At 45.8% G+C, this 24,804-nt stretch overlaps 2 protein-coding genes across 20 annotated transcripts in view; one reads left to right on the top strand and one right to left on the bottom strand.

Annotated features, from left to right (window-relative positions):
* The first annotated feature begins 1,065 nt into the window (after positions 1-1,065).
* On the top strand, positions 1,066-5,455 carry LOC112246854 (creatine kinase, testis isozyme-like). Of its 2 annotated transcripts, none has more exons than XM_024415426.2 (8): positions 1,066-1,221; positions 1,932-2,133; positions 2,926-3,080; positions 3,216-3,348; positions 3,869-4,040; positions 4,333-4,456; positions 4,612-4,801; positions 5,149-5,455. In XM_024415426.2, the coding sequence occupies exons 2-8, from the start codon at positions 1,941-1,943 to the stop codon at positions 5,325-5,327; spliced, it is 1,146 nt and encodes a 381-aa protein (XP_024271194.1). In that variant the 5' UTR covers positions 1,066-1,221; positions 1,932-1,940; the 3' UTR covers positions 5,328-5,455. The 2 variants fall into 2 exon arrangements, with proteins under 2 accessions (XP_024271194.1, XP_024271195.1); XM_024415427.2 differs by having other exon boundaries at positions 1,109-1,221; positions 1,880-2,133.
* A 68-nt stretch (positions 5,456-5,523) lies between these two features.
* LOC112246852 (MAP/microtubule affinity-regulating kinase 3-like) overlaps positions 5,524-24,804 on the bottom strand; it is a 35,686-nt gene continuing 16,405 nt past the window's right edge. The window contains exons 5-21 of one of the 18 annotated variants that reach the window (XR_006083873.1): positions 23,876-23,941; positions 19,513-19,583; positions 17,952-18,008; positions 17,114-17,350; positions 16,835-16,975; positions 15,707-15,806; positions 14,463-14,575; positions 14,224-14,371; positions 13,905-14,107; positions 13,678-13,802; positions 10,278-10,544; positions 9,711-9,737; positions 8,496-8,575; positions 8,273-8,326; positions 7,802-7,861; positions 6,589-6,633; positions 6,153-6,240 (exon numbers count right to left, since the gene is read on the bottom strand). Coding sequence is in view for 16 of the 18 variants with exons in the window: in XM_042325358.1 (XP_042181292.1) it covers positions 5,901-6,240; positions 6,589-6,633; positions 9,711-9,737; positions 10,278-10,544; positions 13,678-13,802; positions 13,905-14,107; positions 14,224-14,371; positions 14,463-14,575; positions 15,707-15,806; positions 16,835-16,975; positions 17,114-17,350; positions 17,952-18,008; positions 19,513-19,583; positions 23,876-23,941 (1,940 nt within the window). In the remaining 2 variants the exon portion in view is untranslated. Of the gene's footprint in view, positions 6,241-6,588; positions 6,634-7,801; positions 7,862-8,272; positions 8,327-8,495; positions 8,576-9,710; positions 9,738-10,277; positions 10,545-13,677; positions 13,803-13,904; positions 14,108-14,223; positions 14,372-14,462; positions 14,576-15,706; positions 15,807-16,834; positions 16,976-17,113; positions 17,772-17,951; positions 18,009-19,512; positions 19,584-23,875; positions 23,942-24,804 lie in introns of those variants that run through there. The other 17 variants (XM_042325369.1, XM_042325367.1, XM_042325370.1 and 14 more) reach the window with 17 other exon arrangements.

Here is a 24,804-nt window from a genome sequence, read left to right as displayed (position 1 = left end):
CCTGTACATAGCCCATCTGTAAACAGCCCATCTATCTACCTCATCCCCATACTGTATTTATTTATTTATCTTGCTCCTTCGCACCCCAGTATCTCTACTTGCACATTCATCTTCTGCACATCTACCATTCCAGTGTTTAATTGCTATATTGTAATTACTTCGCCACCATGGCCAATTTATTGCCTTAACTCCCTTATCTTACCTCATTTGCACTCACTGTATATACACTTTTTGTTTTATTTTTTCTACTGTATTATCGACTGTATGTTTTGTTTATTCCATGTGTAACTCTGTGTTGTTGTATGTGTCGAATTGCTATGTTTTATCTTGGCCAGGTCGCAGTTGCAAATGAGAACTTGTTCTCAACTAGCCTACCTGGTTAAATAAAGGTGAAATAAAATGTAAAAAATGTAAAAATATATATGGCTCTAGTTAGGCCAAAGAAGTTCATAAAATTTAACATTGTGGAAAAAATCCCACATTTAAATTCAACTGTTGTTATATGATATCCGTAGCCAGTCTATACAATAAGAGAAAATGTGTAATTACCAATGATTTATATACACACTAGATTACTTATAAGGGGCGCTATGTTGAAGCTACCGCACCACCATCTCCGCACTCCTCCTCTACACCGTTGTAAAACTATTTGTTTTTGCCACATGTAATACATTACAGACACCTTAATGCATACTTAAAAATTATATTATGTGAGCTAAACATAAAAATAACAAATACAAATATTTCCTATAAGGTATTTAGTTTTTAGATTACTAATGTTACTGTCCCCACTATAAAAATAATAATTACTTAAATACGTGTAATTTTGTCCATTTAATTGAAATACTGTAGAATTCCATTCATTCCTATGGAGGCCATTCTGACCATTCTGAAGTGCCAATATGGCCGACCGCTGGCTTCAAAACCTCTCAATGGCCAATACATAGCATCAGCAGCAATCCAGGGTAGATATAGGCTACATCATTAGTAAAGAAATATCAAAGGAACATATGAAAACTGCAATCTCGTATAGCCTAATAATCGACAAATAGATGGACTACAAATACTGACCAATGGGAGCAGAGTTCGCCTACTATAAAGAACCATCTCCAAGAACATTTTCCACGGGAGAGCCAAATAACGTCAGTGATTGCTCGCCACGGTCGGAAAAATAGGTCTCGTTGTGTATTCCCCCCTAGTAGTGACCAGCCTCGGCAGCAGGTAGGACCACTATTTCTACTCGTTCAGGATGACATTCATTGATCAGAATGGCATAAATCGTTTTAACCCCAAATCAGCTCATTGTGACTAAGCAAGTACTTGGTTTTTAACAGAGGCGAAATTTTATTGGCTATTTGTGGCCATCCATATATATTTTTCATATTCCGTGAACATTTCGATAACAATAGACAATGAAAACTATTGTATAACGCCTGTAGCCGTGTTCGAGCGCGAGACCCCGTTATTTTGAATATTTTGCTTTGGTCTGTTACAATCTCGCATAGCCTACCCTACATTTTCTTCTTTCAGGGGCTGAGTGATTTGGTTATGATTTCCAACATGATCACACGCATTTACCACTCCAGTCTAGAGCTCTATAAAATAGTTATTCGGATTGGAATGACGTTACTGCGCAATCTTTGGCATTTGACTGGAGTTCCATTACTCCACCTCTCCAGAGGACAAAGCATAATTTTTCCTTTATCAACTGCCTGTCGACATCTGCCTATACTCGTCTGATTGTCGTTCAGTGCGGTGACTGCGGTCGGACATCATTGGTGCGGTCGCTAATTTGCATTGCGCATATTCAGCCTTGCACTCGCACGCACCTGATAAAAACCAAGTATTTGACTGAGTTATGTCGTATGCCTATTTGTAGTATTTTCAAGATCACATTCACCAGTTTTTACGCCACTCCGTGTTGCGTCCAGGGATCAGCCATGCCGTTCGGAAACACCCACAACGCGCTAAAGATGAAGTACGCTTCTAGTGAGGAGTACCCAGATCTCAGCCAGCACAATAATCATATGGCCAAGATCTTGACTCCTGCCATCTACGAGCGTCTGAGGAGCAAACAAACGCCCAGTGGTTTTACATTGGATGATGTCATTCAAACCGGGATTGATAACCCAGGTAAAGACCCAAGCAGCTTTCAACCATTAAGCCATCTGTTCTGCCTCTTAAATGTGTGTTTAGTGAGGGCATGCCATTTTGTTCTGCACGGTAACCTTGCCGATGGGTAATATGTCTTCAAGTGGAATGTTGCAGGTATTCCATTGGCCTGCATCAGTACCAAACTCTCAAAGCACAATGTGGCCTTGATTTGTTTCAGATAACCTTTTTATTTCTGCTGTTATCCAGCAGGGGTCAAGCATCACTTAGGAATAATGCTTATTGGTCAAGCATACCATACTAATAAATTAGCAATATGGAAGTCATCATAGGTTGTCACTGCAATTAGTGATGAACTGAAATAGTATAGCCTAACCATTTTTGAGGGGAATGAGTAGTGTCAATATGCATTTTTAAGCATAGCAGGTGGCTTCCCCTTACCCTGTAGAATGTGTTTTGTTATTGTTCAGCAATGATAAAATGGTCAAACAGACCAAGAGGCTGTCTGTCACCTGATGAGTTCCCCGACCTAGGCCAGCACAACAACCACATGGCCAAGGTCTTAACCCAGAACATGTTCACCAAACTCAGAGACCGTGCCACCGCCAACGGCTTCACCATAAATGGTGTCATTCAGACGGGGGTTGATATTCCTGGTAAAACTAACCCAGCCGGAGTCTATCGACTCCGCCTGTATAGAGCTTGATGAAATGCTAACTATTGAGTGAGGTTGTCAGTGTTTAATCTGTCATGCTCTACAATTTGTTTCCTAATTGAATCCATCCCGGATTAATTTTTCTCCCCCCATTCCAGGCCATCCCTTCATCATGACTGTGGGATGTGTGGCTGGAGATGAGGAGACGTACGAGGTCTTCAAGGAGCTGCTGGATCCCATCATTGAGGACAGACATGGAGGATACAAGCCTACAGACAAGCACAAGACCGACCTCAACCCAAACAACCTGAAGGTACTGCCCTTTAAATGGGTCCCTGGTTGACAGTGGTTTGAGACTCATGTTCAACAGTGTACACTGCAGGGAAGTTGACCAGTATTGATAAGTCACAGAGAATTCAGAACTCAACTTTGGTGTGTGTTTTCACAGGGTGGAGATGACCTGGACCCCAACTACGTCCTTAGCTCCCGTGTCCGAACAGGAAGGAGCATCCGGGGGTTCTGTCTGCCCCCACACTGCAGCCGTGGAGAGCGAAGGGGCGTTGAGAAAATGTCTGTTGAAGGTACTCACCTAAACCCACCCAAAGGGGGCTGGGGCTCTGAGTGGATGCCATTCTAGAACTATGCCTGGTCCCTGATGCAACATTACTGCGTAAAGAGTCCCCTCTAGTGGTGAACTATGTGAATGTATTTTTACATCTGTTACTGACCGGAAAGGATTGCTTTAGACCAGGGGTGTCCGTCATTTTGCCCGGGAGCTGCATTTGGTTATATTTCCCAGCTGTCAACATTTGGAAAAATTGGTCCTCTATCGTTTTTGGAATTTGATGCTCCCTGAATGAATGTTTAGCTTCAATTTTGGTGAATATTAGCGAGCTGGACACAGTCTCAGACCACTGTCATTTCTATTTGGTTAGTTTTCCCCACCCGCAGGTGGTTTTATTCAAACCACCCGTGAGCCGGATTGGACCCCATCGCCGGTTGTAACGTGGTTGTAACGTGATCACCAGATTCGTGAAAGCCATGTAATGGAGTCTCATCCAGTAACCTCAGACAATGTATCTGACATCTGTTCCTCTGCAGCTCTGGACTCCCTGTCCGGTGACCTGAAGGGGAAGTACTACGCCCTGAAAAACATGACAGATGCCGAGCAGCAGCAGCTGATTGATGACCACTTCCTGTTTGATAAGCCAGTCTCTCCTCTGCTGCTGGCCTCTGGCATGGCCCGGGACTGGCCCGATGGCAGGGGGATCTGGTAAGACAGCGATTTCCCATTCCCAAACTTGATGTCCTCAAAGGCATTACAATTTGGTTTTGTTCTTACTCACTGAAGTCATTCTTTCTTTCTACCCTCTCCAACCTATTCAAGTACATGACTGCCAAAAGGGATAGGAAATGTAGTTACCCTCAAACTAGGTGTTCCTAAATCTTTGCTAAGTCGAAGGGAAAAAGTTCCTAATAGTTTATATGCTGGCGGTGGCTTCATAAGCCACTGTCCATGACCTTGTCAGAGGACCATAGAACATTTATTTATTCTAATCTTCAAGGCACAATGATACCAAGACCTTCCTGGTTTGGGTCAACGAGGAGGACCACCTGCGTGTCATCTCCATGCAGAAGGGTGGCAACATGAAGGAGGTGTTCAACCGTTTCTGTACTGGCCTCACAAAGGTGAGAGGGAATATCTGAGGAATACATTCATAAGGCTTTGATAATGAAATATGAATCATAATTTGCCATATTCATGTGTGAAAACATGCTGGCAATGATCAATCAATGTTTGTATTCTTTTTCTTCTTAATTTGACCCCCAAATCTCTTCCTCAGATTGAAACCCTGTTCAAGGATAAGGGCACTTCATTCATGTGGAACGAGCACTTAGGCTACGTGCTCACCTGCCCATCCAACCTGGGAACAGGGCTGCGTGCTGGAGTCCACGTCAAGATCCCCAACATGAGCAAGCACGCCAAATTCGAGGAGGTACTCAAGAGGCTAAGGCTTCAGAAACGTGGAACAGGTACAGAAAATGTTTAATTACTGAACCAGATACCTAATTGTTTGCTGTTCTGTTGCTCAGGGTAACTTACAAGCACATTAAGACTGTAAAATGACCAACACTAGCAATAGTTATAGCATTTCTCTAAAAGGACTATTATAGCTATGTTAAAGGAGGAAATATTCACCCATTTTGAATTGTATGTCCTCATATGATGCAAAACTCATCATACCGGCTGTATTTCTGCCTGCTTGCACAGTGATGGCTCCGATACACATGGAAACATGAAATGATCCCAGGAATCGATAGAGCATTGCTCAAAATGGGTGAATCTTTCTTCAGTCCCTCTTCTGATGTCTCTATTTCAGGTGGAGTGGACACCGCAGCCGTGGGTGGCACCTTCGACATCTCCAATGCCGATCGCCTGGGCTTCTCCGAGGTGGAGCTGGTGCAGATGGTTGTGGATGGAGTCAAGCTGCTGGTTGATATGGAGAAGAAGCTGGAGAAAGGCCAGTCTATCGACAACATCATGCCCGCCCAGAAGTGAAAACTCTTGTGATTGCTTCCCTTTGCCATCTGAATGAATGTGTGACACTATCCCGGAATGCACTTACTCTCTCACGAGGTCCTCTATCATTGTGATAGTGGATCTGAAAATTAAAAAAACTGTTTCAATCCATGTTTCTTTCTTTCCTATCTTTGAAGTTGCACATCCTCAGATTAGAACTTAAATATGCCACGAGTCAAGTTTACAGAATTTTATTGAGACACTGGTGATCTTACCATGTGAGCATTTACATGAACTCCATCTCTTATATATTCTTTGAAGTTAAAGAAGTTGTGTATAACAATGTGTGGCTGTCTTGAAAGTCAGATTCATGATTTACTCTGAAAAGGTTAACTTTCATGAGATGACAAATAATATCAAAGACAAAAGCTATTTTGGTCAATTTTCTCAGTATGACAAACCATATACAACTCCTGATGACCAGATTATATACCGTAGTTATTAGTAATTCAGTGATTATTGCCACACTCATTCAATACATACTCAGTATTTTGTAAAAAAAAAAAAGATTGTACAGCTTATACTTTCTAGATATAGTTTTACCCTTTTTGTTCATAGCTTTAACTCATTGGTGACTTTGGAAGCAATGTTTTTAAAAGCGATGGATGAGCCTGATATCCTCCTGAATCTCACGCCATTGAGGGAGAGACGGGGCAGCTTGCACACCTCCATCACCCATTGGACCAGGTTCTCAGCATCGCCATGGACACAGAGCAGCAGGAAACTCTCTTGCTGTTCGTAGTCACAATTGTTGGCCTCGAGCACCTTGCGTATCTCCCGCATGATGTCACAAGGCTCCATGGAGCTGGTGGTCCTCATACTCCAAGTGAATCTGAGGGAGCGGGGTTCACTGTCTTTACTTTCCCCTTTCTGATCCCCAGGTACATGGCGACTGGTAGGAAGGAGATAGGAAAAAGTTGAATTCACTAAAGCTGTGCAGTTTCCTATCTGTATTTGCTTTAAAGGGTCTTCCATGAATATGCAAGGTGTTGATCAACGGGTCAATTAGCAGAGCATGCAATAAACAGATGGTCATGAAGCACCATGCACATTAGGAGTAGCACAACACTCATTGAGGAAACCATAATGATCTGAAATAACCACATCCATGGGGAAAATGTGAGGCATGGGTAAACCCTATGAATTGACAGAGTCAACAGAGCTGGGCCTGGGAGTGAAGTGATATCAAGCCTATAGTCACATGAATATCAGGCTGAGAAAGCAACAACCTACACCTCACCTTGAGCTCTCAAATCTCCCGTTTCTTTCAAACTCGGTTGAGACTCTGTGACAGTTGAGGGAGCAGAGCAAGATTAGAAGAAAAGTGAAAAAAAAAACACTAAATGTGAACTTCCAAAGAGAGTATTTTGTCATTTCAAGAACAACAGATAACACTGATATATAGTGTGAATATATATTGAAAGATAAATAACATGTATATTATACGGAGTTATAAAAACAAGAAAGCCACCAAGATTACTATAACCTCATTATGGAAGTATTGACATGAAACCTGTGCACTGATCAGTCTCGTTGGTGTTCAAACTTTCTTGCTTCTTTAACACAAAATAAAAACGATAGCAAAGGAACCAAAAAAGTGCTTAAACAGATGACAGAGCAAGGGGATACAGGAATGGATGACAGAACAAGGGGATACAGGAATGGATGACAGAGCAAGGGGATACAGGAATGGATGACAGAGCAAGGGGATACAGGAATGGAAATGTGTTGAATGATGGTATGACAGCTTGGTGACGTGAAGAGATTCACCCCAACATGACAAAAACAAAATCATACAGTGGAACTACATTCCACACACCCACACGTTTGCACACACAATTATGCTGTGTTCGTAGCCAAGTGGGAAGTGGGAATTTACCACATACGACTGGAAAAAATCCACTTCAACAGACCTCAAACTGGAAATTACTAGTGGGAAACTCGTCTATCATCCTGAGGTCACTTCTCTCATTCTGACATCACCTTCTAAATAAATGACCTCGATAACAGCAGTTAAATGCAACAAAACATTATTTATAAAAAGCTATGTTTTTTAACACTATAATTTGTTTATGATTTACACAGCTTGTTGGCCATTAGCCAATCAGTGTTTCTCAATGACTTAAAATCATGTGAATGATCCAACTGTTTACGACTTCACAACTGGTAAATTCCACTTTGTTACGAACGCAGCATTTGGGTCAGTGCATGCAGACTGGGGCTATTGTGGGAGGACTCATGCGGTCTACTCTAGAGGTTGACAGACAGTAGAACAGTCCTATGTTTCTTCTCTCGGCGTGACATTGGATATGTTTAAAGAATTCATATTTGTATTTTTTTTTAAATTTAATCTTTGTTTAACTAGTCAGTTAAGAATATATTCTTATGTACAATGATGGCCTAGGAACAGTGGGTTAACTGCCTTGTTCAGGGGCAGAACGACGGATTTTTACCTTGTGTCAGCTCGGGGATTCGATCTAGCAACCTTTCGGTTACTGGCCCAACTAGGCTACCTGCCACCCCAAAGAAGAGGGGGGTTGGTTAAAAAGACAATCAGGCAACCAGTCATAGGGCCATTGTAGACAGGGACTGCATACCAGGTCCACAGACCCTAAAGGGTTTTGGGCTCCACACATGCAGACTAGCCTTGAAATGATTCTACAGGAGGGTAGAGGAAGTTAGATTCCTGGAGGGGTATTAGTTAGTGGGCAAGATAGCAGCCTCAAGCCAGGGGGATGAGGGACACAAAAAGGTCTGAGACTTTATCTGGGACAGGGAGAGGGGATGGCAGTGTCTGTCACATACACATACTGGAGAGAAGGGAATGTGACTATGTTGGGGTGTGTATACAAATTCCTTCTTTCCACACAGAACTCTGACACACTAACTCTTGTGGGGACATAAGGGTTGAAATGATCCCTTACTCTAGGTCTCCATCTGCGACTTCCTACAATTCTCTATATCTTCCGCTGCTGAATCTGGAAGAAAAAATGGATTCTGAAAAAAGCTTGTATTTTTTTTACGGATACATGAAAAGAGAAAGAAACTTGATGTACGACATGATCACAGGCCGATGATGCCAGGATGACAAGGAAGAAGAAAAAGGGGGAGAAAAGAGGGGGAGAGGTGGGTGAACAGAAGACTTACTAAGAGTCTTTGCTCCCTGGGCAGAAGGGACGGCAGGCCCTGATTTGGCCGTCTGCCGTTTGGTCGGGTCAATACTGACCCTGAAGGGAGGAAGAGCAGTGAAAAGGTCCAAGGTTAAAGGGCACAGAAAGGTCAGGGAAACATTGGCACACAGCAGTACAATAGTGAGGAGAAGAGTGAAGGGAGGGAACAGAGACCAAAGCGCATTGCCTACTACTGAGACAAGAGACTTCCTTCCCTATACTTAAACCAATCGTTTCCAAGATGTTACTCTGTGCAGAAATAAGAATCAACAGAGAAATGAAATGAGTGACAAGGACCTGGCGAATGAAGAAATATGGAAGGGTTGCAAAAGGTGACAACTTCCCGAGATGTAGAACTCCGGGTAGCCACTAGATGTCAGTGTGTCACTTAATCAGACTGAAGAACAGAAGGTTATGTCTGAAGAGGTGGTATGGTGGGAGAGCTTTGCCTTTTGTCCCAGCTTTGTAAACAACATATCCTGAACTGCCAGACCATCTGCTTGTAAATGTTTACAAATTGATGTATAAAGACATAAATCCCTCTGATCTTGCTCATCAGAACGCCTGGTTCACAAAAAGTATTTCACAACGCTCTCGGTTCCCAACAAGAGAACACGACTCCACAAACCAATATTACAAATTGAAGTTCCCAAAGCCTTATAAACAATCATTCTTATCTTTACACTCTATATCCTGCATCGCCACATCACAAAGTCGATCACATTCCTACCAGCCAGCAAAGTTATTATCGGGAGCATTGGTCACAACTAATAAGATACAGCAAAATCCAATTATGGACATAGATAAAGACAAGTTAGAATAGACAAATAGAATCTGTCTACCTTTCAAGCACAGATCTGTCTACATAAAACACAAACTTACCTGGAACAACAGTTCAATACAGATCAATCATTACTTTGTGAAAAACAAATCCGAATCAACAGGACCGTCCCCACCGCATGCATTGGAAATTGATTAGTGTCAAGCTTTCTGTTGGCTGTTGATGGATTTTTTAACTGACCGATCGAGAGGGCAACACTGCCCTTACAATCGAACCCATCATTAACTCCAGAAGCCTAAGGCCAATCACTGTCACAAAACAGAGGTTCTAAGCAGTATGTCAGCTCCAGCTTGTCCTAGTACTGGTTTTAGTTGATTAATTGCACACACTGAAGGTAATAGGGGGTCCTACCTTTTCGTAAACCCAAATGAAATGTTTCTACAACAGAATCAGCAAACACACAGAAACAGTGAAATGAGGCAAGAAACTGAAAGAATATGATTGGTTGAAACTTGAAATGAGTGAACAGAAACAGGGTGGTTGGAATCAATGGGGAGGAGGAGAAGGTTCAAATGACAGATGTTGATTTCTATTCCCCATGTCAGGTTAGTCTCGGGACAACCCCGAATTGTTGACAGTAGCCTGGCTGCCTGTCTGAGATGTGTTCAATCTACTCAGTCTGGACAAAAAAATCAAGTGGGTTTTCCCTGCTGGTTTACACTTGAGGTATGTTTAATTTGATGTCTTTCTCAGACTGTCACTCAGGCTACGTTATCAGTGCTTCTGGAACAATCTATTGTTAGTAGGACTGTGGATGTTCCACTCAATGTGATTCATGATACTAAAAAGCACACCTTTCAAAGCCCACTCAGAAGGATTAAAAACTAACCATATAACTAGATATAGTCATAGTATATTTTAGGGGCTTGGACTCATAGTTGAATTGAGTGGCATGGAGCTGTAGTCCCTGACACCTACCTGCGTGTGAGTTTGGAGGTGAGTTTGGAGAAGAGGTTACTGGAGCCGCGGCTGCGGGTCTGGGAAAGGGGCGCTGTGTCTTGGGACAGGGTGGGTGAGGCTGGGGGCCCGTTGTAGGTGGCCGTGCGGCGCTCCTTCAGCTGACCACTGTGGAAGGTGCTGCGGCTCGCCGTGCCTCGTGGGAAACGTAGTCTGTCTGGTGTGGTGGCGCTGGTGATGCTGTGGGTGGATGCCACGGGGTTCCGCTGGCCAGGAGACACGGCCACACTGCAGGGAGGACGGAGGGAAGAGATCAGACGGAGAAGAAAGACAAACACCTGGCTGTACATACCAGTTCTATACATAGAATCACCAGCTGGGCCATTATCATATCAACAGAACCTTACCTTCAAATCCTAAATTCTAAAATGACATCTGATCTGTGTCAATAATGTTAATTTAGAGTTATTCTAGTAGTTCACTATAGTGTGATATTGTTGAAGTGAGTTGGAGTCCTAATATCCAGATAGAATATTGTTTGGTGAAACATGGAGTGACTAGTTTGGATAGTATACAAGTTTGGATAGTCAAGCCAGAGGTAGGTAGTAGAGCTGCCAGTGCTAGACCAGGACCAGGGCCAGACCAGGACCAGACTAGGACCAGGGCCAGACCAGGGCCAGACTAGGACCAGGGCCAGACCAGGGCCAGACCAGGGATCACAGGTCCAAGCAGATGATGAAGGAAAAATTGGGGAACAGAGGAGTGTGTATAATAAAGGGTGGGGCTGTCTCCTACAAGAGGTTAGAGAGAGGGAGAGATGACATCATCACAACGGTTAGAGATGGAGTCCATGAAAGGGATGCATGTGGGAGCCTTGTCGTGGGTTAGAGATGGCCTGAGACAGTGAGACAGGTCCACACATGGGAGGTGAGAGGTCAGACAGACAGTTGGAGGCCCTGCCTGCCGTCTTACAGAAGTCCAAAGTGCAGTGGGAGTGGGGCAGTGTGGCCCAGTCTGAGTCTGAGGGGAAGGCAGACAGGGGGTCAGAGGCCTGGTACATCAGCTGGACCGAGGTGGACGAGGCAGTCAACACAGGGGCAAAGCCAGAGGACGAGCCAGTCAACACAGGGGCAAAGCCAGAGGACGAGCCAGTCAGGGGGCAAAGCCAGAGGGCCCAGTCAACACAGGGGCAAAGCCAGAGGGCAAAGCCAGTCAACACAACACGGGCAAAGCCAGAGGGCGAGCCAGTCAACACGGGGCAAAGCCAGAGGGCGAGCCAGTCAACACGGGGCAAAGCCAGAGGGCGAGCCAGTCAACACGGGGCAAAGCCAGAGGGCGAGCCAGTCAACACGGGGCAAAGCCAGAGGGCGAGCCAGTCAACACGGGGCAAAGCCAGAGGGCGAGCCAGTCAACACGGGGCAAAGCCAGAGGGCGAGCCAGTCAACACGGGGCAAAGCCAGAGGGCGGGCTAATCATCACACAGGCATACGTCTCAATCATACTGGGACACAACCAGACCATGAAGAAACCAGAAAGATAGGAGATAGGAAAAAGGGGCCAAAAAAGTGAGGAAGTAGAGAAGCGGTGGTGAGGAAGTAGAGAAGCGGTGGTGAGGAAGTAGAGAAGCGGTGGTGAGGAAGTAGAGAAGCGGTGGTGAGGAATAGAGAAGCGTTGGTGAGGAAGTAGAGAAGCGGTGGTGAGGAAGTAGAGAAGCGGTGGTGAGGAAGTAGAGGTGAGGAAGTAGAGAAGCATTGGTGAGTAAGTAGAGAAGCGGTGGTGAGGAAGTAGAGAAGCGATGGGGGGAAGTAGAGAAGCGATGGGGAGGAAGTAGAGAAGCGACAGGGGGAAGTAGAGAAGCGACAGGGAGGAAGTAGAGAAGCGACGGGGGAAGTAGAGAAGCGACGGGGGAAGTAGAGAAGCATTGGTGAGGAAGTAGAGAAGCGTTGGTGAGGAAGTAGAGAAGCGGTGGTGAGGAAGTAGAGAAGCGGTGGTGAGGAAGTAGAAAAGCAGTGGTGAGGAAGTAGAGAAGCGGTGGAGAGGAAGTAGAGAAGCGGTGGTGAGGAAGTAGAGAAGCGACAGGGGAAGTAGAGAAGCGGTGGTGAGGAAGTAGAGAAGCGATGTGGAGGAAGTAGAGAAGCGTTGGTGAGGAAGTAGAGAAGCGTTGGTGAGGAAGTAGAGAAGCGGTGGTGAGGAAGTAGAGAAGCGGTGGTGAGGAAGTAGAGAAGCGTGGTGAGGAAGTAGAGAAGCGATGGTGAGGAAGTAGAGAAGCGGTGTGGAGGAAGTAGAGAAGCGGTGGTGAGGAAGTAGAGAAGCGTGTGGAGGAAGTAGAGAAGCGGTGGTGAGGAAGTAGAGAAGCGGTGGTGAGGAAGTAGAGAAGCGTTGGTGAGGAAGTAGAGAAGCGGTGGTGAGGAAGTAGAGAAGCGATGGTGAGGAAGTAGAGAAGCGGTGGTGAGGAAGTAGAGAAGCGGTGGTGAGGAAGTAGAGAAGCGATGGGGAGGAAGTAGAGAAGCGATGGGGAGGAAGTAGAGAAGCGGTGGTGAGGAAGTAGAGAAGCGGTGGTGAGGAAGTAGAGGTGAGGAAGTAGAGAGAAGCATTGGTGAGTAAGTAGAGAAGCGACGGGGGAAGTAGAGAAGCGACGGGGGAAGTAGAGAAGCGACGGGGGGAAGTAGAGAAGCGACGGGGGAAGTAGAGAAGCGACGGGGGGAAGTAGAGAAGCGACGTGGGGGGAAGTAGAGAAGCGACGGGGGAAGTAGAGAAGCGACGGGGGGAAGTAAGTAGAGGGGGAAGTAGAGAAGCGGGGGGAAGTAGAGAAGCGACGGGGGAAGTAGAGAAGCGAAGGGGGGAGTAGAGATGCGACGGGGGGGAAGTAGAGAAGCGATGGGGGAAGTAGAGAAGCAATGGGGAAGTAGAGAAGCGACGGGGGGGAGTAGAGAGCGATGGGGGGAAGTAGAGAAGCGAAGGGGGGAAGTAGAGTAGCGATGGGGGAAAGTAGAGAAGCAATGGGGGGATGTAGAGAAGCGACGGGGGAAGTAGAGAAGCGAAGGGGGAAGTAGAGAAGCGATGGGGGAAAGTAGAGAAGCAATGGGGGAAGTAGAGTAGCGATGGGGGAAGTAGAGAAGTGGGGGGGAAGTAGAGAAGGTGGGGGGAAGTAGAGAAGCGATGGGGGAAAGTAGAGAAGCGATGGGGGAAAGTAGAGAAGTGGTGGGGGGGGAAGTAGAAGAAGAGCACAACATTGAGGATATTTCTCCCCGGGAGGCCTGGTCTTGTTTTTCTTCAATAACTTCTCTCAATATTAACAGTATTGATACACATTGTTCTCTCCTCTGTGCCCCTGGGGGAGGAACAGTGAAGGTGCTATGTTGAATGCTGATTCCATGTGGAAAACACAGGGAACACAGTAAAATTCTAGACTGATCCTTACCTGTTCTCCTTCCCATTGGGAATGACAGAGAGACAGTCCATAGCGTTCCTGTCGCTGCACACATACGTGTTTCTCCTCGTCATCCCGTCAGAGCCAGTGTTATTCTGCAGGGTGGAACAGAAACTCTGAAATCACAAATCATCAAATCGGAATAGAGGATTCATCCCCACTTCAAGTGTAAGAATATGTTATACAATTGATAATGGGATGGAATAGCAGACACTCACGTTGGGAACAGTGGTAACCCCCTTCCTGCCATTGGGAATATCAGCCTTGTTGGGGTTGTTAGCGTTCCCCAGCAAGGGGCTGGGTGGGGGGACACAGCGCCCCCCGGGGACACTGCGCCCTCCCTCCTCTTTGATGTTGTTTTCGGCCGTGCTGGTCTGACTCCTCTTAGGGTGTCCTGAACCTGGGGGAACATTCTGACCCACTGGAGAAGAGAGAGAAAACGAGGAAGAGAGGAAATGGTAGAGCTGAAACGCATTTGTCAAAGATGACAATTCCCTCTAAATTGGTTGTTAATGACTGACTGATAGAGTGTCTCACCCTGGTCACTGTAGCGTCTCTGTTTCTGGTTGGAGGAGACGCTCCGCTGGACTTTGAGGTGGGAGGGGGACTGGCCATTGAGCTCGCTGGTGGGCCGGGGTTTAGCCAGGGACAGGTTGCTGCTGGAGGTTGAAACACTGGGCTCCAGCTAGGTCAAAGTTTACACACACATTAAAAAGATTGGACACTAATGGATATACTAAGCACTAGACCACAACTATCCATAGTGTTGCTCTGACCTCAGAAGACTTCCTCCCCAGCAGTAGGTAGGTGGCAGTGATCTCATCATACTTCATCTTGGCCAGAGACTCCTGGATCTCCTCTGGAGAGAAGCCCATCCCCACCATTACATCTGGAACAGTACAGAGACATGAGTTCACATATACAGCCCTGGCCTCCACAAGCATTGTCAACAACTGTCTTATTTTAAGGGACCTTTCATTTAAATGAATTGACCCCAATCCTGCAGCCCAAAATGGCTGCCATAATACCAGAAAGGTCTTTATTCGCCAGTATCAGCAACCAATCGCAGCCCACATCCTTAGTGTGTTCTACATAGATATAAACAATTCATAAGCAATTATGCACACTTGCTCCTCTGACTCATTTAAAACAAACATATTATATCTTCCTTTTTCACCATAACGACAAGAGATCTTTCACCACTTAATAAATGTAGCAGCAACCTCATTGCATTCTAGCTCAGGTGTCATCACCCGGCCCCCCTCCTCCCTCTCGCCCCATCCGTCAGCAGAGGAGGACAGGTGATGCAAGCAGCACAGCGGGGGTGGAAGTGATTGGTTGGGAGGCAGAGGAAGATGGGGAGTGATTACACCCCCACTGCGCTACTTGCATCACATTGAGAGGAGCATGCCAGGTGGGGAAGCTCCCGGGGCGGCAGTTCCACCATACATCAGCTCCCTCTATCCATCTCCCCGCTATACATTGCTCCACAATCAATGTGTTCAGGCAGATCAGGCTTCACCAAACCCACTGAGGAGTCAGTGCTTCTCCACTGGGTGAACGAGATGGGGAACGCCCTGAAACGTGATCTCTCGCCACTAGACTACAGAGCCCTCAGTGAAACATGTGCTCCATTTCATCTCTCCCTCCCGCCCGCTCTCTTTCTCTGTGCTAGGTGACTGGCAGCTCCCTCTAACCAACGTGCTCTGACAGAGATCCCAGCTGCTGTTATGCAATACCCCCACACTCCAGAGGACATCTTTCAGCATGTACACCCTCTCTCCCCCTCCCTCTACCCCTTAGTGCTTTTATCCAGGCCAAGATGTGGAGGTTCTCTCTGTCTCGTGTCTCTCCCTCTCGGAGGCTCCTGCAGAAGTAGTTTTTATGCTGTGTTTGATCTTTTCCTTTTGAAAACTGTAAAGTGCTTAAATACTGAGAGCGATTATGTTGCAGTGCTGCTGCCTACACACGTTAGAGTTCGTGAAGCTCAAAAACAAGAGTAGTTTTCTCCTCTTAGTACCTATTCTCTTCTGATCTGCGATGTCCTGTTCTGGTTCTACGAAAGGCTTGAGCTCGTCCTCCTCCGATCCCGCATTGATCCAGCGGTCTTTCATGATTTGCTGAAATAAAATGTTTAAAAAAAGAGTCCTCATAGAATAGGGTCCTTTTACTACAGGGTCCTATCCTCATGTTCACAGGGTGGGTGGGGGTGGGGGGGGGTTTATTTTCTTAAATCCACTTAAAGGTTCACTTATTTCACCTCATTGTGATTTCCCCTAAAAATAAGAATTGGAAAAGAGATTTTGATTTGAATCAATGCTACACTGTTTGAAAGCTGAATCGTCATTTAAAGTCAGTCTAATCTAATTCTCAAACAAACTCACCAATCAATTGGGCGGTCGTGTACGATGGGTTTACAAGATAATGATAATAGGAAATGTTCAACCACGAGGCCGATATCTGTTCTAAATGACATCTTTCAATGCAGGACTGTATGTAATCTGAACTTCTAGTGAGAAGAGGGATGAGGATGGATATGAGCACACAATGTGAACATACAGAAACCAAGACAAATATGTGCTGTGCCTGCATTTCGCTCTGCCTAAAACTCAGAAAACAAGAAAGATAAAAACAAGAGGGAGCATGAATTATGTATTGTGCCAACAGAGGAGAGAAAGAGAATGGAGAATATATAATCAGCACAAAAAGAGAGCAGTGTGATGAGTGTCGAGCAGATGCCGGCCCAAGGAATGGAGAGGTGGATGGATGGCGAGATGGCAGGCAGGCGGATGGAGAGATGGCAGGCAGGCGGATGGAGAGATGGCAGGCAGGCGGATGGAGAGATGGCAGGCAGGCGGATGGAGAGATGGCAGGCAGGTGGATGGAGGCAGATGGACAGATGGCAGGCGGATCGACAGATGGCAGGCAGGCGGATCGACAGATGGCAGGCGGAGGATGGCGGATGGAGAGTTGGCAGGCAGGCGGATCGACAGATGGCAGGCAGGTGGATGGAGAGATGGCAGGCAGGCGGATGGAGAGTTGGCAGGCAGGCGGATCGATAGATGGCAGGCAGGCGGATCGACAGATGGCAGGCAGGCGGATCGACAGATGGCAGATGGATGGAGAGAATAAAGTGTTGAATATTTACATTTTCGCTGTCCTCCCTCACCTCGAGAGTCCCCCGCTTGGCCGGGTTGAGCACCAGGAAGCGCTTGAGGAGGTTCTCGCAGTCTGTGGACATGTAGAAGGGGATACGATATTTCCCCCTCAGAACCCTCTCCCTAAGCTCCTACAGAGAGACGGACAGGGAGAAGGAGTGAGTGAGGACATCTTATCTCAAGTTTTACCCCTATGTTTCACTGACTATGAATCTCCCACAGACAAAGGAACTGAGTATGGAAGTATTTCTATGAGTCTTACTACATACCTTAAGGTTCTGCCCGTCGAAGGGCAGAGAGCCGCTGACCAGTGTGTAGAGGATGACCCCCAGGCTCCAGACGTCCACCTCGGGCCCATCGTACTTCTTCCCCTGAAACAGCTCCGGGGCGGCGTAGGGTGGGGAGCCACAGAACGTGTCCAGCTTGTTCCCCATGGTGAACTCATTACTAAAGCCAAAGTCCGCTATCTTAATGTTCATGTCTGCATCCAGCAGCAGGTTCTCTGCCTAGAGACACAGGAGGGGAATTGGAGAAGAATGGGGTGATGAGGTGAGAGATGGCTGGGACGTCAGATTGAAAGACAGAGGTAACAGACTACCTAGGCCACAGGTAAAAGCATAACACATTTGAATAACCCACAAAGATCCATGCTGACAGTAGAGTTCCAATCAGAGGTAGAGATGTCAAAGGCACAACAAATATCTACTGATCCCTCCACAGAAAAACCCCTCACAAAACAAAGTGCTCTACAAGTCAAAGTTAGTGTCAAACACACAGGGGGAGACAGCTGCTCTCTGCTCTTACATCTCAGTCCTCATGGATCATTCATGAAGCTCTACAGCGTAAACACTGTATGGACACGCTGCTGATGGAAAGGAGATGGGAGCTCTGAACAGAGTAACTCCCACTGAGGTCGACCCCCTCACGCTAACCAAGATAAAAATACAGGAGCATCAATATTTGGCAGCATATCAAAAGCTGGCTAAATGGAATGGCATTTTAAGTGAGTATGTGGTGCAATGGAGAACATGTGAGCAGGGAAAAGCACCGCCTTTGGCCACTTTAGTTCACCCCCCCCCACCACACCCACCCTCACTGAGGCCTTACCTTCAGGTCTCTATGAACAATGTGCTTCTGGTGGCAGTACTGCACAGCAGAAACGATCTACAGAGAAACACACATACAGAGTGATACAGTTAGTCTTCCACCTGGCAGTTTTCACACCTCCAGTAGGTGAAGGATATGGAGAGGAGATGTGGAGTACAACCACCCTGGGTGAAGGATATGGAGAGGAGATGTGGAGTACAACCACCCTGGGTGAAGGATATGGAGAGGAGATGTGGTGTACAACCACCCTGGGTGAAGGATATGGAGAGGAGATGTGGTGTACAACCCCCCTGGGTGAAGGATATGGAGAGGAGATGTGGTGTACAACCCCCCTGGGTGAAGTATGTGGTGTACAACCCCCCTGGGTGAAGGATGTGGAGAGGAGATGTGGTGTACAACCCCCTGGGTGAAGGATGTGGAGAGGAGATGTGGTGTACAACCCCCTGGGTGAAGGATGTGGAGAGGAGATGTGGTGTACAACCACCCTGGGTGAAGGATATGGAGAGGAGATGTGGTGTACAACCCCCTGGGTGAAGGATATGGAGAGGAGATGTGGTGTACAACCCCCTGGGTGAAGTATGTGGTGTACAACCCCCTGGGTGAAGGATGTGGAGAGGAGATGTGGTGTACAACCCCCCTGGGTGAAGGATGTGGAGAGGAGATGTGGTGTACAAAGACCCTGGGTGAAGGATGTGGAGAGGAGATGTGGTGTACAACCACCCTGGGTGAAGGATGTGGAGAGGAGATGTGGTGTACAACCACCCTGGGTGAAGGATGTGGAGAGGAGATGTGGTGTACAACCCCCCTGGGTGAAGGATGTGGTGAGGAGATGTGGTGTACAACCCCTTGGGTGAAGTATGTGGTGTACAAAGACCCTGGGTGAAGGATGTGGAGAGGAGATGTGGTGTACAACCACCCTGGGTGAAGGATGTGGAGAGGAGATGTGGTGTACAACCACCCTGGGTGAAGGATGTGGTGAGGAGATGTGGTGTACAACCCCCCTGGGTGAAGGATGTGGTGAGGAGATGTGGTATACAACCCCCTTGGGTGAAGGATGTGGTGAGGAGATGTGGTATACAACCCCCCCTAGGTGAAGGTTGTGGTGAGGAGATGTGGTGTCGAGTGAGAAGACAGATACAACTACAAAGAGACCATGTCTAAGAAACAGAGTGTAGACATGAAGCTTGGAGAAAACTGAGTCTCCTCTTCCTGTGTGAGCATTTGCTCGAGGTTTACCAGAGCTCCCAATGAAACTCTGCAGTAAGATGAACCTGCGGTCAGACCAGGGAAGTAGTTAGCTATAGCCTCGACATTGCTGAGTGTGCCTGCCTATCCTCCCACTGCAGAGCGCTGTGTGGAGGCAGCACATCCCCAGTGTATCACTGTCAGTGGGAGAGAGATAAGCGATGAGGGCAGCTCTGTGTTTTGCCATTTCTCATAACTTTACAGTAACAGCAGACTATCCTGGGTGGTTTAGGACACTGACCAGTGAGGAATCGGCAGGCAGACAGGCAAGGCAGGGTGAGAATCCAGCACACTGCGGGTAAAGTCCTGTACCTACCTGTCTAAATTTAGCCCTGGCCTCTTTTTCCTTCATCCTTCCGTGTGCAACAAGGTAGTCGAAGACCTCTCCTGCAAGAGAAAGAAGACAACAGTAAGGATATTAAATTGAAGGCTGTGTATTTCAAAGGGAAAACGGTACGAAAACACTTTGTACATCAAATAAGGTCAAGGTTTAGAGCAGGGCTGTTCAATTCCGGTTCTGGAGGGCCAAAATACTTCTGTGTCTTGTTTCTACCTGGTAGTTAATGGCACACACCTGGTGTCCCAAGTCTGAATTAAAACCTTATTAGGAGAGGATGAAAATCAGAAGTGTTTCGGCCCTCCAGGACTGACATGGAACAGCCCTAGTTTAGAGAATAATCCAAATCAAATCAAGAACTACTTTAAAACACAGTATGAGGATGTGAACCTAACTGTTCCTCACGCCTACAGAGAGACACAGAACTCTAATTCCTTTACTGTAGTACTGTCCTGAAGGCACAAGCTTCTGAGTATGGCAACAACATCAGATTCTTTCTTCAGCCCACGCAGCGGTGTTGTGTTCTCTCAAACCCGTCCATGCTAAAACGTGACACAGCTCTCTCGTGTGCTAACAGCAGCTGAGAGGTTAGGGGGTGAGAAGGGGGGGGGTCCAGCATTAACAACTTGCCCCGTAAAACCTTTTGTTCTGCATCCCCGAAACCCTCCCACACACAATCAGTGTTGATCTGCGGTGGCAGCAAGTGAGCGTGTGTGCGAAAGAGAGAGTCACCAGTGCCCTCCAACTCTGCTCTAAATGCAGGACGTGTCAACACACATTTCAGATTTCCTAGAAGTAGGTTGCCAATGGCCACTGTTGCAATGTACTGAATATGATATATTTCCTGTAGGGCTGACCCCGTTTTGTTGACTGGTCGTTTGTTTGGTCAATAGGCTTTTGGTTGACTGAGATTTCTTTAGTCGGGAAGTAGTACATAAAAAATGTTCATGGTGTACAAGACACCTGTCTGATTGGCACCTGCCTGAGTGGACTAATCCATTATAGAGGCCGTGGGGGTGGCACAGTCCATCACTCTAAGACATGTGCTACTGAAATTGTATATGGTTATATTACATTGGAACAATGGTGCAACACTAATAAAAATAATATTTTATAACAGAAGTGCGCTTTCTCCCGCGTTGGATAGCAGTCGCTGTCAGTGGTTCTGAAACACATCAGTGCACTGTTGGCGCCTAGACCATGTTGCTTTGTGCATAATAGCAAAGTTAACCAGCATATTGGTGTTGAGAACAATGCTGTGGAGGCAGCAGCAGAATGAGGAGATGAGAAAAACAGCCTTTTGACTTAATTGTCTAAGAAAAGTAGCCTAACTGTTAAATGTGCCTGGCTTTATAAATCATCAATATATCTACAGAAATAAGATAGATCGTGCTTCTGTTGCCTGTTTGTTTAATAGCCTACTGATTCCATGAGCACCAAGCCTTCGTAAGCACCAAACCCCACACAACATGTCGGATAAGCAATTTCACAAATTCGTCTGTTTGCTATACTGTAAAAGGCTTTATCTTGTTTTTCGTTAGAACAGCCTGTCGGGTATTATTTATCATTTATTTAGTGTTACTTACACTGTTCCAAATTGTCAGAAAAATATTTATAATAACCCTCCTTGTTCATGATTTCATTATTGTTGTGACTATTTTTGTTATGATTATCATTGTTATAATAATAAGTCATGTCATTATCATTAGTAGGCTTAGTATAGCTGCATCGCATAACCGCCATTGAGCTGTAGGCCTAAGAGCGCATCCTGTTTATTCTTAATACTGAAACTTACTTTGGTCTATATATAACTTACAGTACTGTCACAATCAATCACTCATTCATTAATGTCATCACACAGCATGAGTCATTCATGATTTGAAATGCAATCAAGCATTGACCCTTGAATAATTAGCGTGAACAATAAATAAACCGTTCCATTTTGCTGTAATAAAGACTTTACAAAAAAAATAGTTGTTTACATTGTTCCAAACAGTCAGAGAAATTATATTGTAATCTAACAGAACCTGTTTGGCACACATAATATGCACGGAGCGCTTGCTCCTTACCTTACGAGCTAAACTACTTCTATGCTCGCGTCGAGGCAAATAACACTGAAACATGCATGAGAGCACCAGCTGTACCGGAACACTGTGTGATCACCCTCTCCGCAGCCGATGTGAGTAAGACCTTTAGACAGGTCAACATTTACAAGGCAGCTGGGCCAGACGGATTACCAGGACGCGTACTGCAAGCATGCGCTGACCAACTGTATTCACGGACATTTTCAACATCTCCCTGTCCGAGTCTGTAATACCAACATGTTTTAAGCAGACTACCATAGTGCCTGTGCCCAAGAACACTAAGGTAACCTGCCTAAATGACTACCAACCCGTAGCACTCACGTCTGTAGCCAAGAAGTGCATTGAAAGGCTGGTCATGGCTCACATCAACACCATCATCCCAGAAACCCTAGACCCACCCCAATTTGCATAACGCCCCAACAGATTCACAGATGATGCAGTCTCCATTGCCCTCCACACTGCCCTTTCCCACCTGGACAAAAGGAACACCTATGCGAGAATGCTATTCATTGACTACAGCTCAGCGTTCAACACCATAGTGCCCTCAAAGCTCATCAATAAGCTAAGGACCCTGGGACTAAACACCTCCCTCTGCATCTGGATCCTGGACTTCCTGACGGGCCGCCCCTAGGTGGTAAGGGTAATAATGACAATTACAACAATACTGAATGAACACTTATTTTAACTTATTATAATACATTAATAAAAAATAAATTTAGCCTTAAATAAATAATGAAACATGTTCAATTTGGTTCAAATAATGCAAAAACAAAGTGTTGGAGAAGTAAAAGTGCAATATGTGCCATGTAAAAAAGCTAACGTTTGAGTTCCTTGCTCAGAACAGGAGAACATATGAAAGTTGGTGGTTCCTTTTAACATGAGACTTCAATATTCCAAGGTAAGAGGTTTTAGGTTGTAGTTAATATAGTATTTATAGGACTATTTCTCTCTATACCATTTGTATTTCATATACCTTTGACTATTGGATGTTCTTATAGGCTATAGTTAGTATTGCCAGTGTAACAGTATAGCTTCCGTCCCTCTCCTCGCCCCTACCTGGGCTCGAACTAGGAACACATCGACAACAGCCACACTCAAAGCAGCGTTACCCATCGCTTCACAAAAGCCGCGGCCCTTGCAGAGCAAGGAGAATAACTACTCCAAGTCTCAGAGCGAGTGACATTTGAAACGCTGTTAGCGCGCACCCCGCTAACTAGCTAGCCATTTCACATCGGTTACACCAGCCATTAGGCTGATAAGCTTGAAGTCATAAACAGCACTGTGCTTGCGAAGAGCTGCTGGTAAAAATCACAAAAGTGCTGTTTGAATGAATGCTTACGAACCTGCTGCTGCTTACCATCACTCAGTCAGACTGCTCTATCAAATCATAGACTTAATTATAACATAACACACAGAAATACGAGCCTTTGGTCATTAATATGGTTGAATCCGGAAACTATCATTTCAAAAACAAAACGTTTATTATTTCAGTGAAATACGGAACAGTTCGGTATTTTATCTAATGGGTGGCTTCCCTAAGTCTAAATATTCCTGTTACATTGAACAACCTTCAATGTTACGTCATAATTACGTACAATTCTGGCAAATTAGTTCGCAATGAGCTAGGCTGCCCAAACTGTTGCATATACCCTGACTCTGCGTGCAATGAACGCAAGAGAAGTGACACAATTTCACCTTAATATTGCCTGCTAACCTGGATTTCTTTTAGCTAAATATGCAGGTTTAAAAATATATACTTCTGTGTATTGATTTTAAGAAAGCCTGTAATTATGTTGCAGCTTTAGCAGCACGAACAGCGCAATAACCATTGTGGTGGTCGCTGCAGCAGGGAGGAGAGAGCGACAATGGATGCTAGTCACACAGTCACTCACTGTCATTTTTTTTAAACACATCAAGTCTGAGCCCAGCTCGGCACAATCAAATCAATTGCGGTCAGACTCCCTCTAGTCATGTGTGTCTTAATTATTTAATCAAACAGTGCACTTAACGCATCAGACAAGCTCAGTGAATATACTGTAGTTGATTTGATTAAACACAGGATTTGTCTACATATGGAAAAATTCACTTGTGAAAATGTAGACCAAATCGATGGGTCGATAGAACCGAGATGACTCTCAGTCGACCATGTTTTTTTTCAGTCGGGGACAGCCCTAGTTTCCTGTATGGCTCTTCACCATGCCCTATGCCATCACAGCAGTTACAGGGGCTGAGAAGCCGAGGCATAACATACTACTCACCTCCACTGGCATACTCCATCACCAGGTACAGCGTCCTCTCTGTCTCGATCACCTCAAACAGCTTGACTATGTAGAAAAGAGAAAGATCTGTCTTTGAATTCAGGCCCACACTCAAAAACAATTAAGAATTTCATCTTTCTGGCTCAACTGTGTAAAAATGGGTGTCCTGGATAGCTGACGGCATTGTCAGGGACCAGCGGTGTAAATGGATCCTGGTAAGAGAGAGAGACTGTACGCCCGACACTGAACTGCTTTCTGTGTCACTGCGGCCCTACTACCTGCCCCGTGAGTTCCCCCAATTGTTTGTTACCGTTGTGTACATTCAACCTAAAGCTAATATAACAAAGGCATCAGAGATGATTTATAATCTGTCACAGAAACTGGAATCCATCTCCCCCGATGCATCCAAATTTATTTTAGGTGATTTTAACAACTGTACCTTGCAAAGTCCTGCGCACATACCACCAGTATGTGAAATGTCACAATAGGAAAAATAGGACTCTTGACTTGTGCTATGGGACAATACCAAATGCATTTTCTGCCGACCACCAGACCACCCCTGGGGACATCAGACCACAATGTGGTCTACCTCAGGCCAACCTACTGTCAGCTCCTGGAGAGGGAGAAACCCACAGTTAAAACTGTCCAGATCTGGAATGACAAGGGTATCACTTGTCTCCAGGGCTGTTTTGACTGTACTATGTGGGAGGTATTTGGTCTCCAGGGGTGTTTTGACTGTACTATGTGGGAGGTATTTGAGGACAGCAGCTCTGATCTTGATGAACTCACAGATGTTGTTTCAGACTATGTAATCTTCTGTGTTGAGTCAGTTGTGCCTACTAAAACCTGTAAAATCTTCCCCAACAATACGCCTTGAGTATCAAAACATCTAAAATCACTACTTGATAGGAAGAAGGCAGTTTATGCCA

Source organism: Oncorhynchus tshawytscha, linkage group LG08 (genome assembly GCF_018296145.1).
Source record: "Oncorhynchus tshawytscha isolate Ot180627B linkage group LG08, Otsh_v2.0, whole genome shotgun sequence".
NCBI lineage: Eukaryota > Metazoa > Chordata > Actinopteri > Salmoniformes > Salmonidae > Oncorhynchus > Oncorhynchus tshawytscha.
This window is presented reverse-complemented; position numbering and strand designations above follow the sequence as displayed.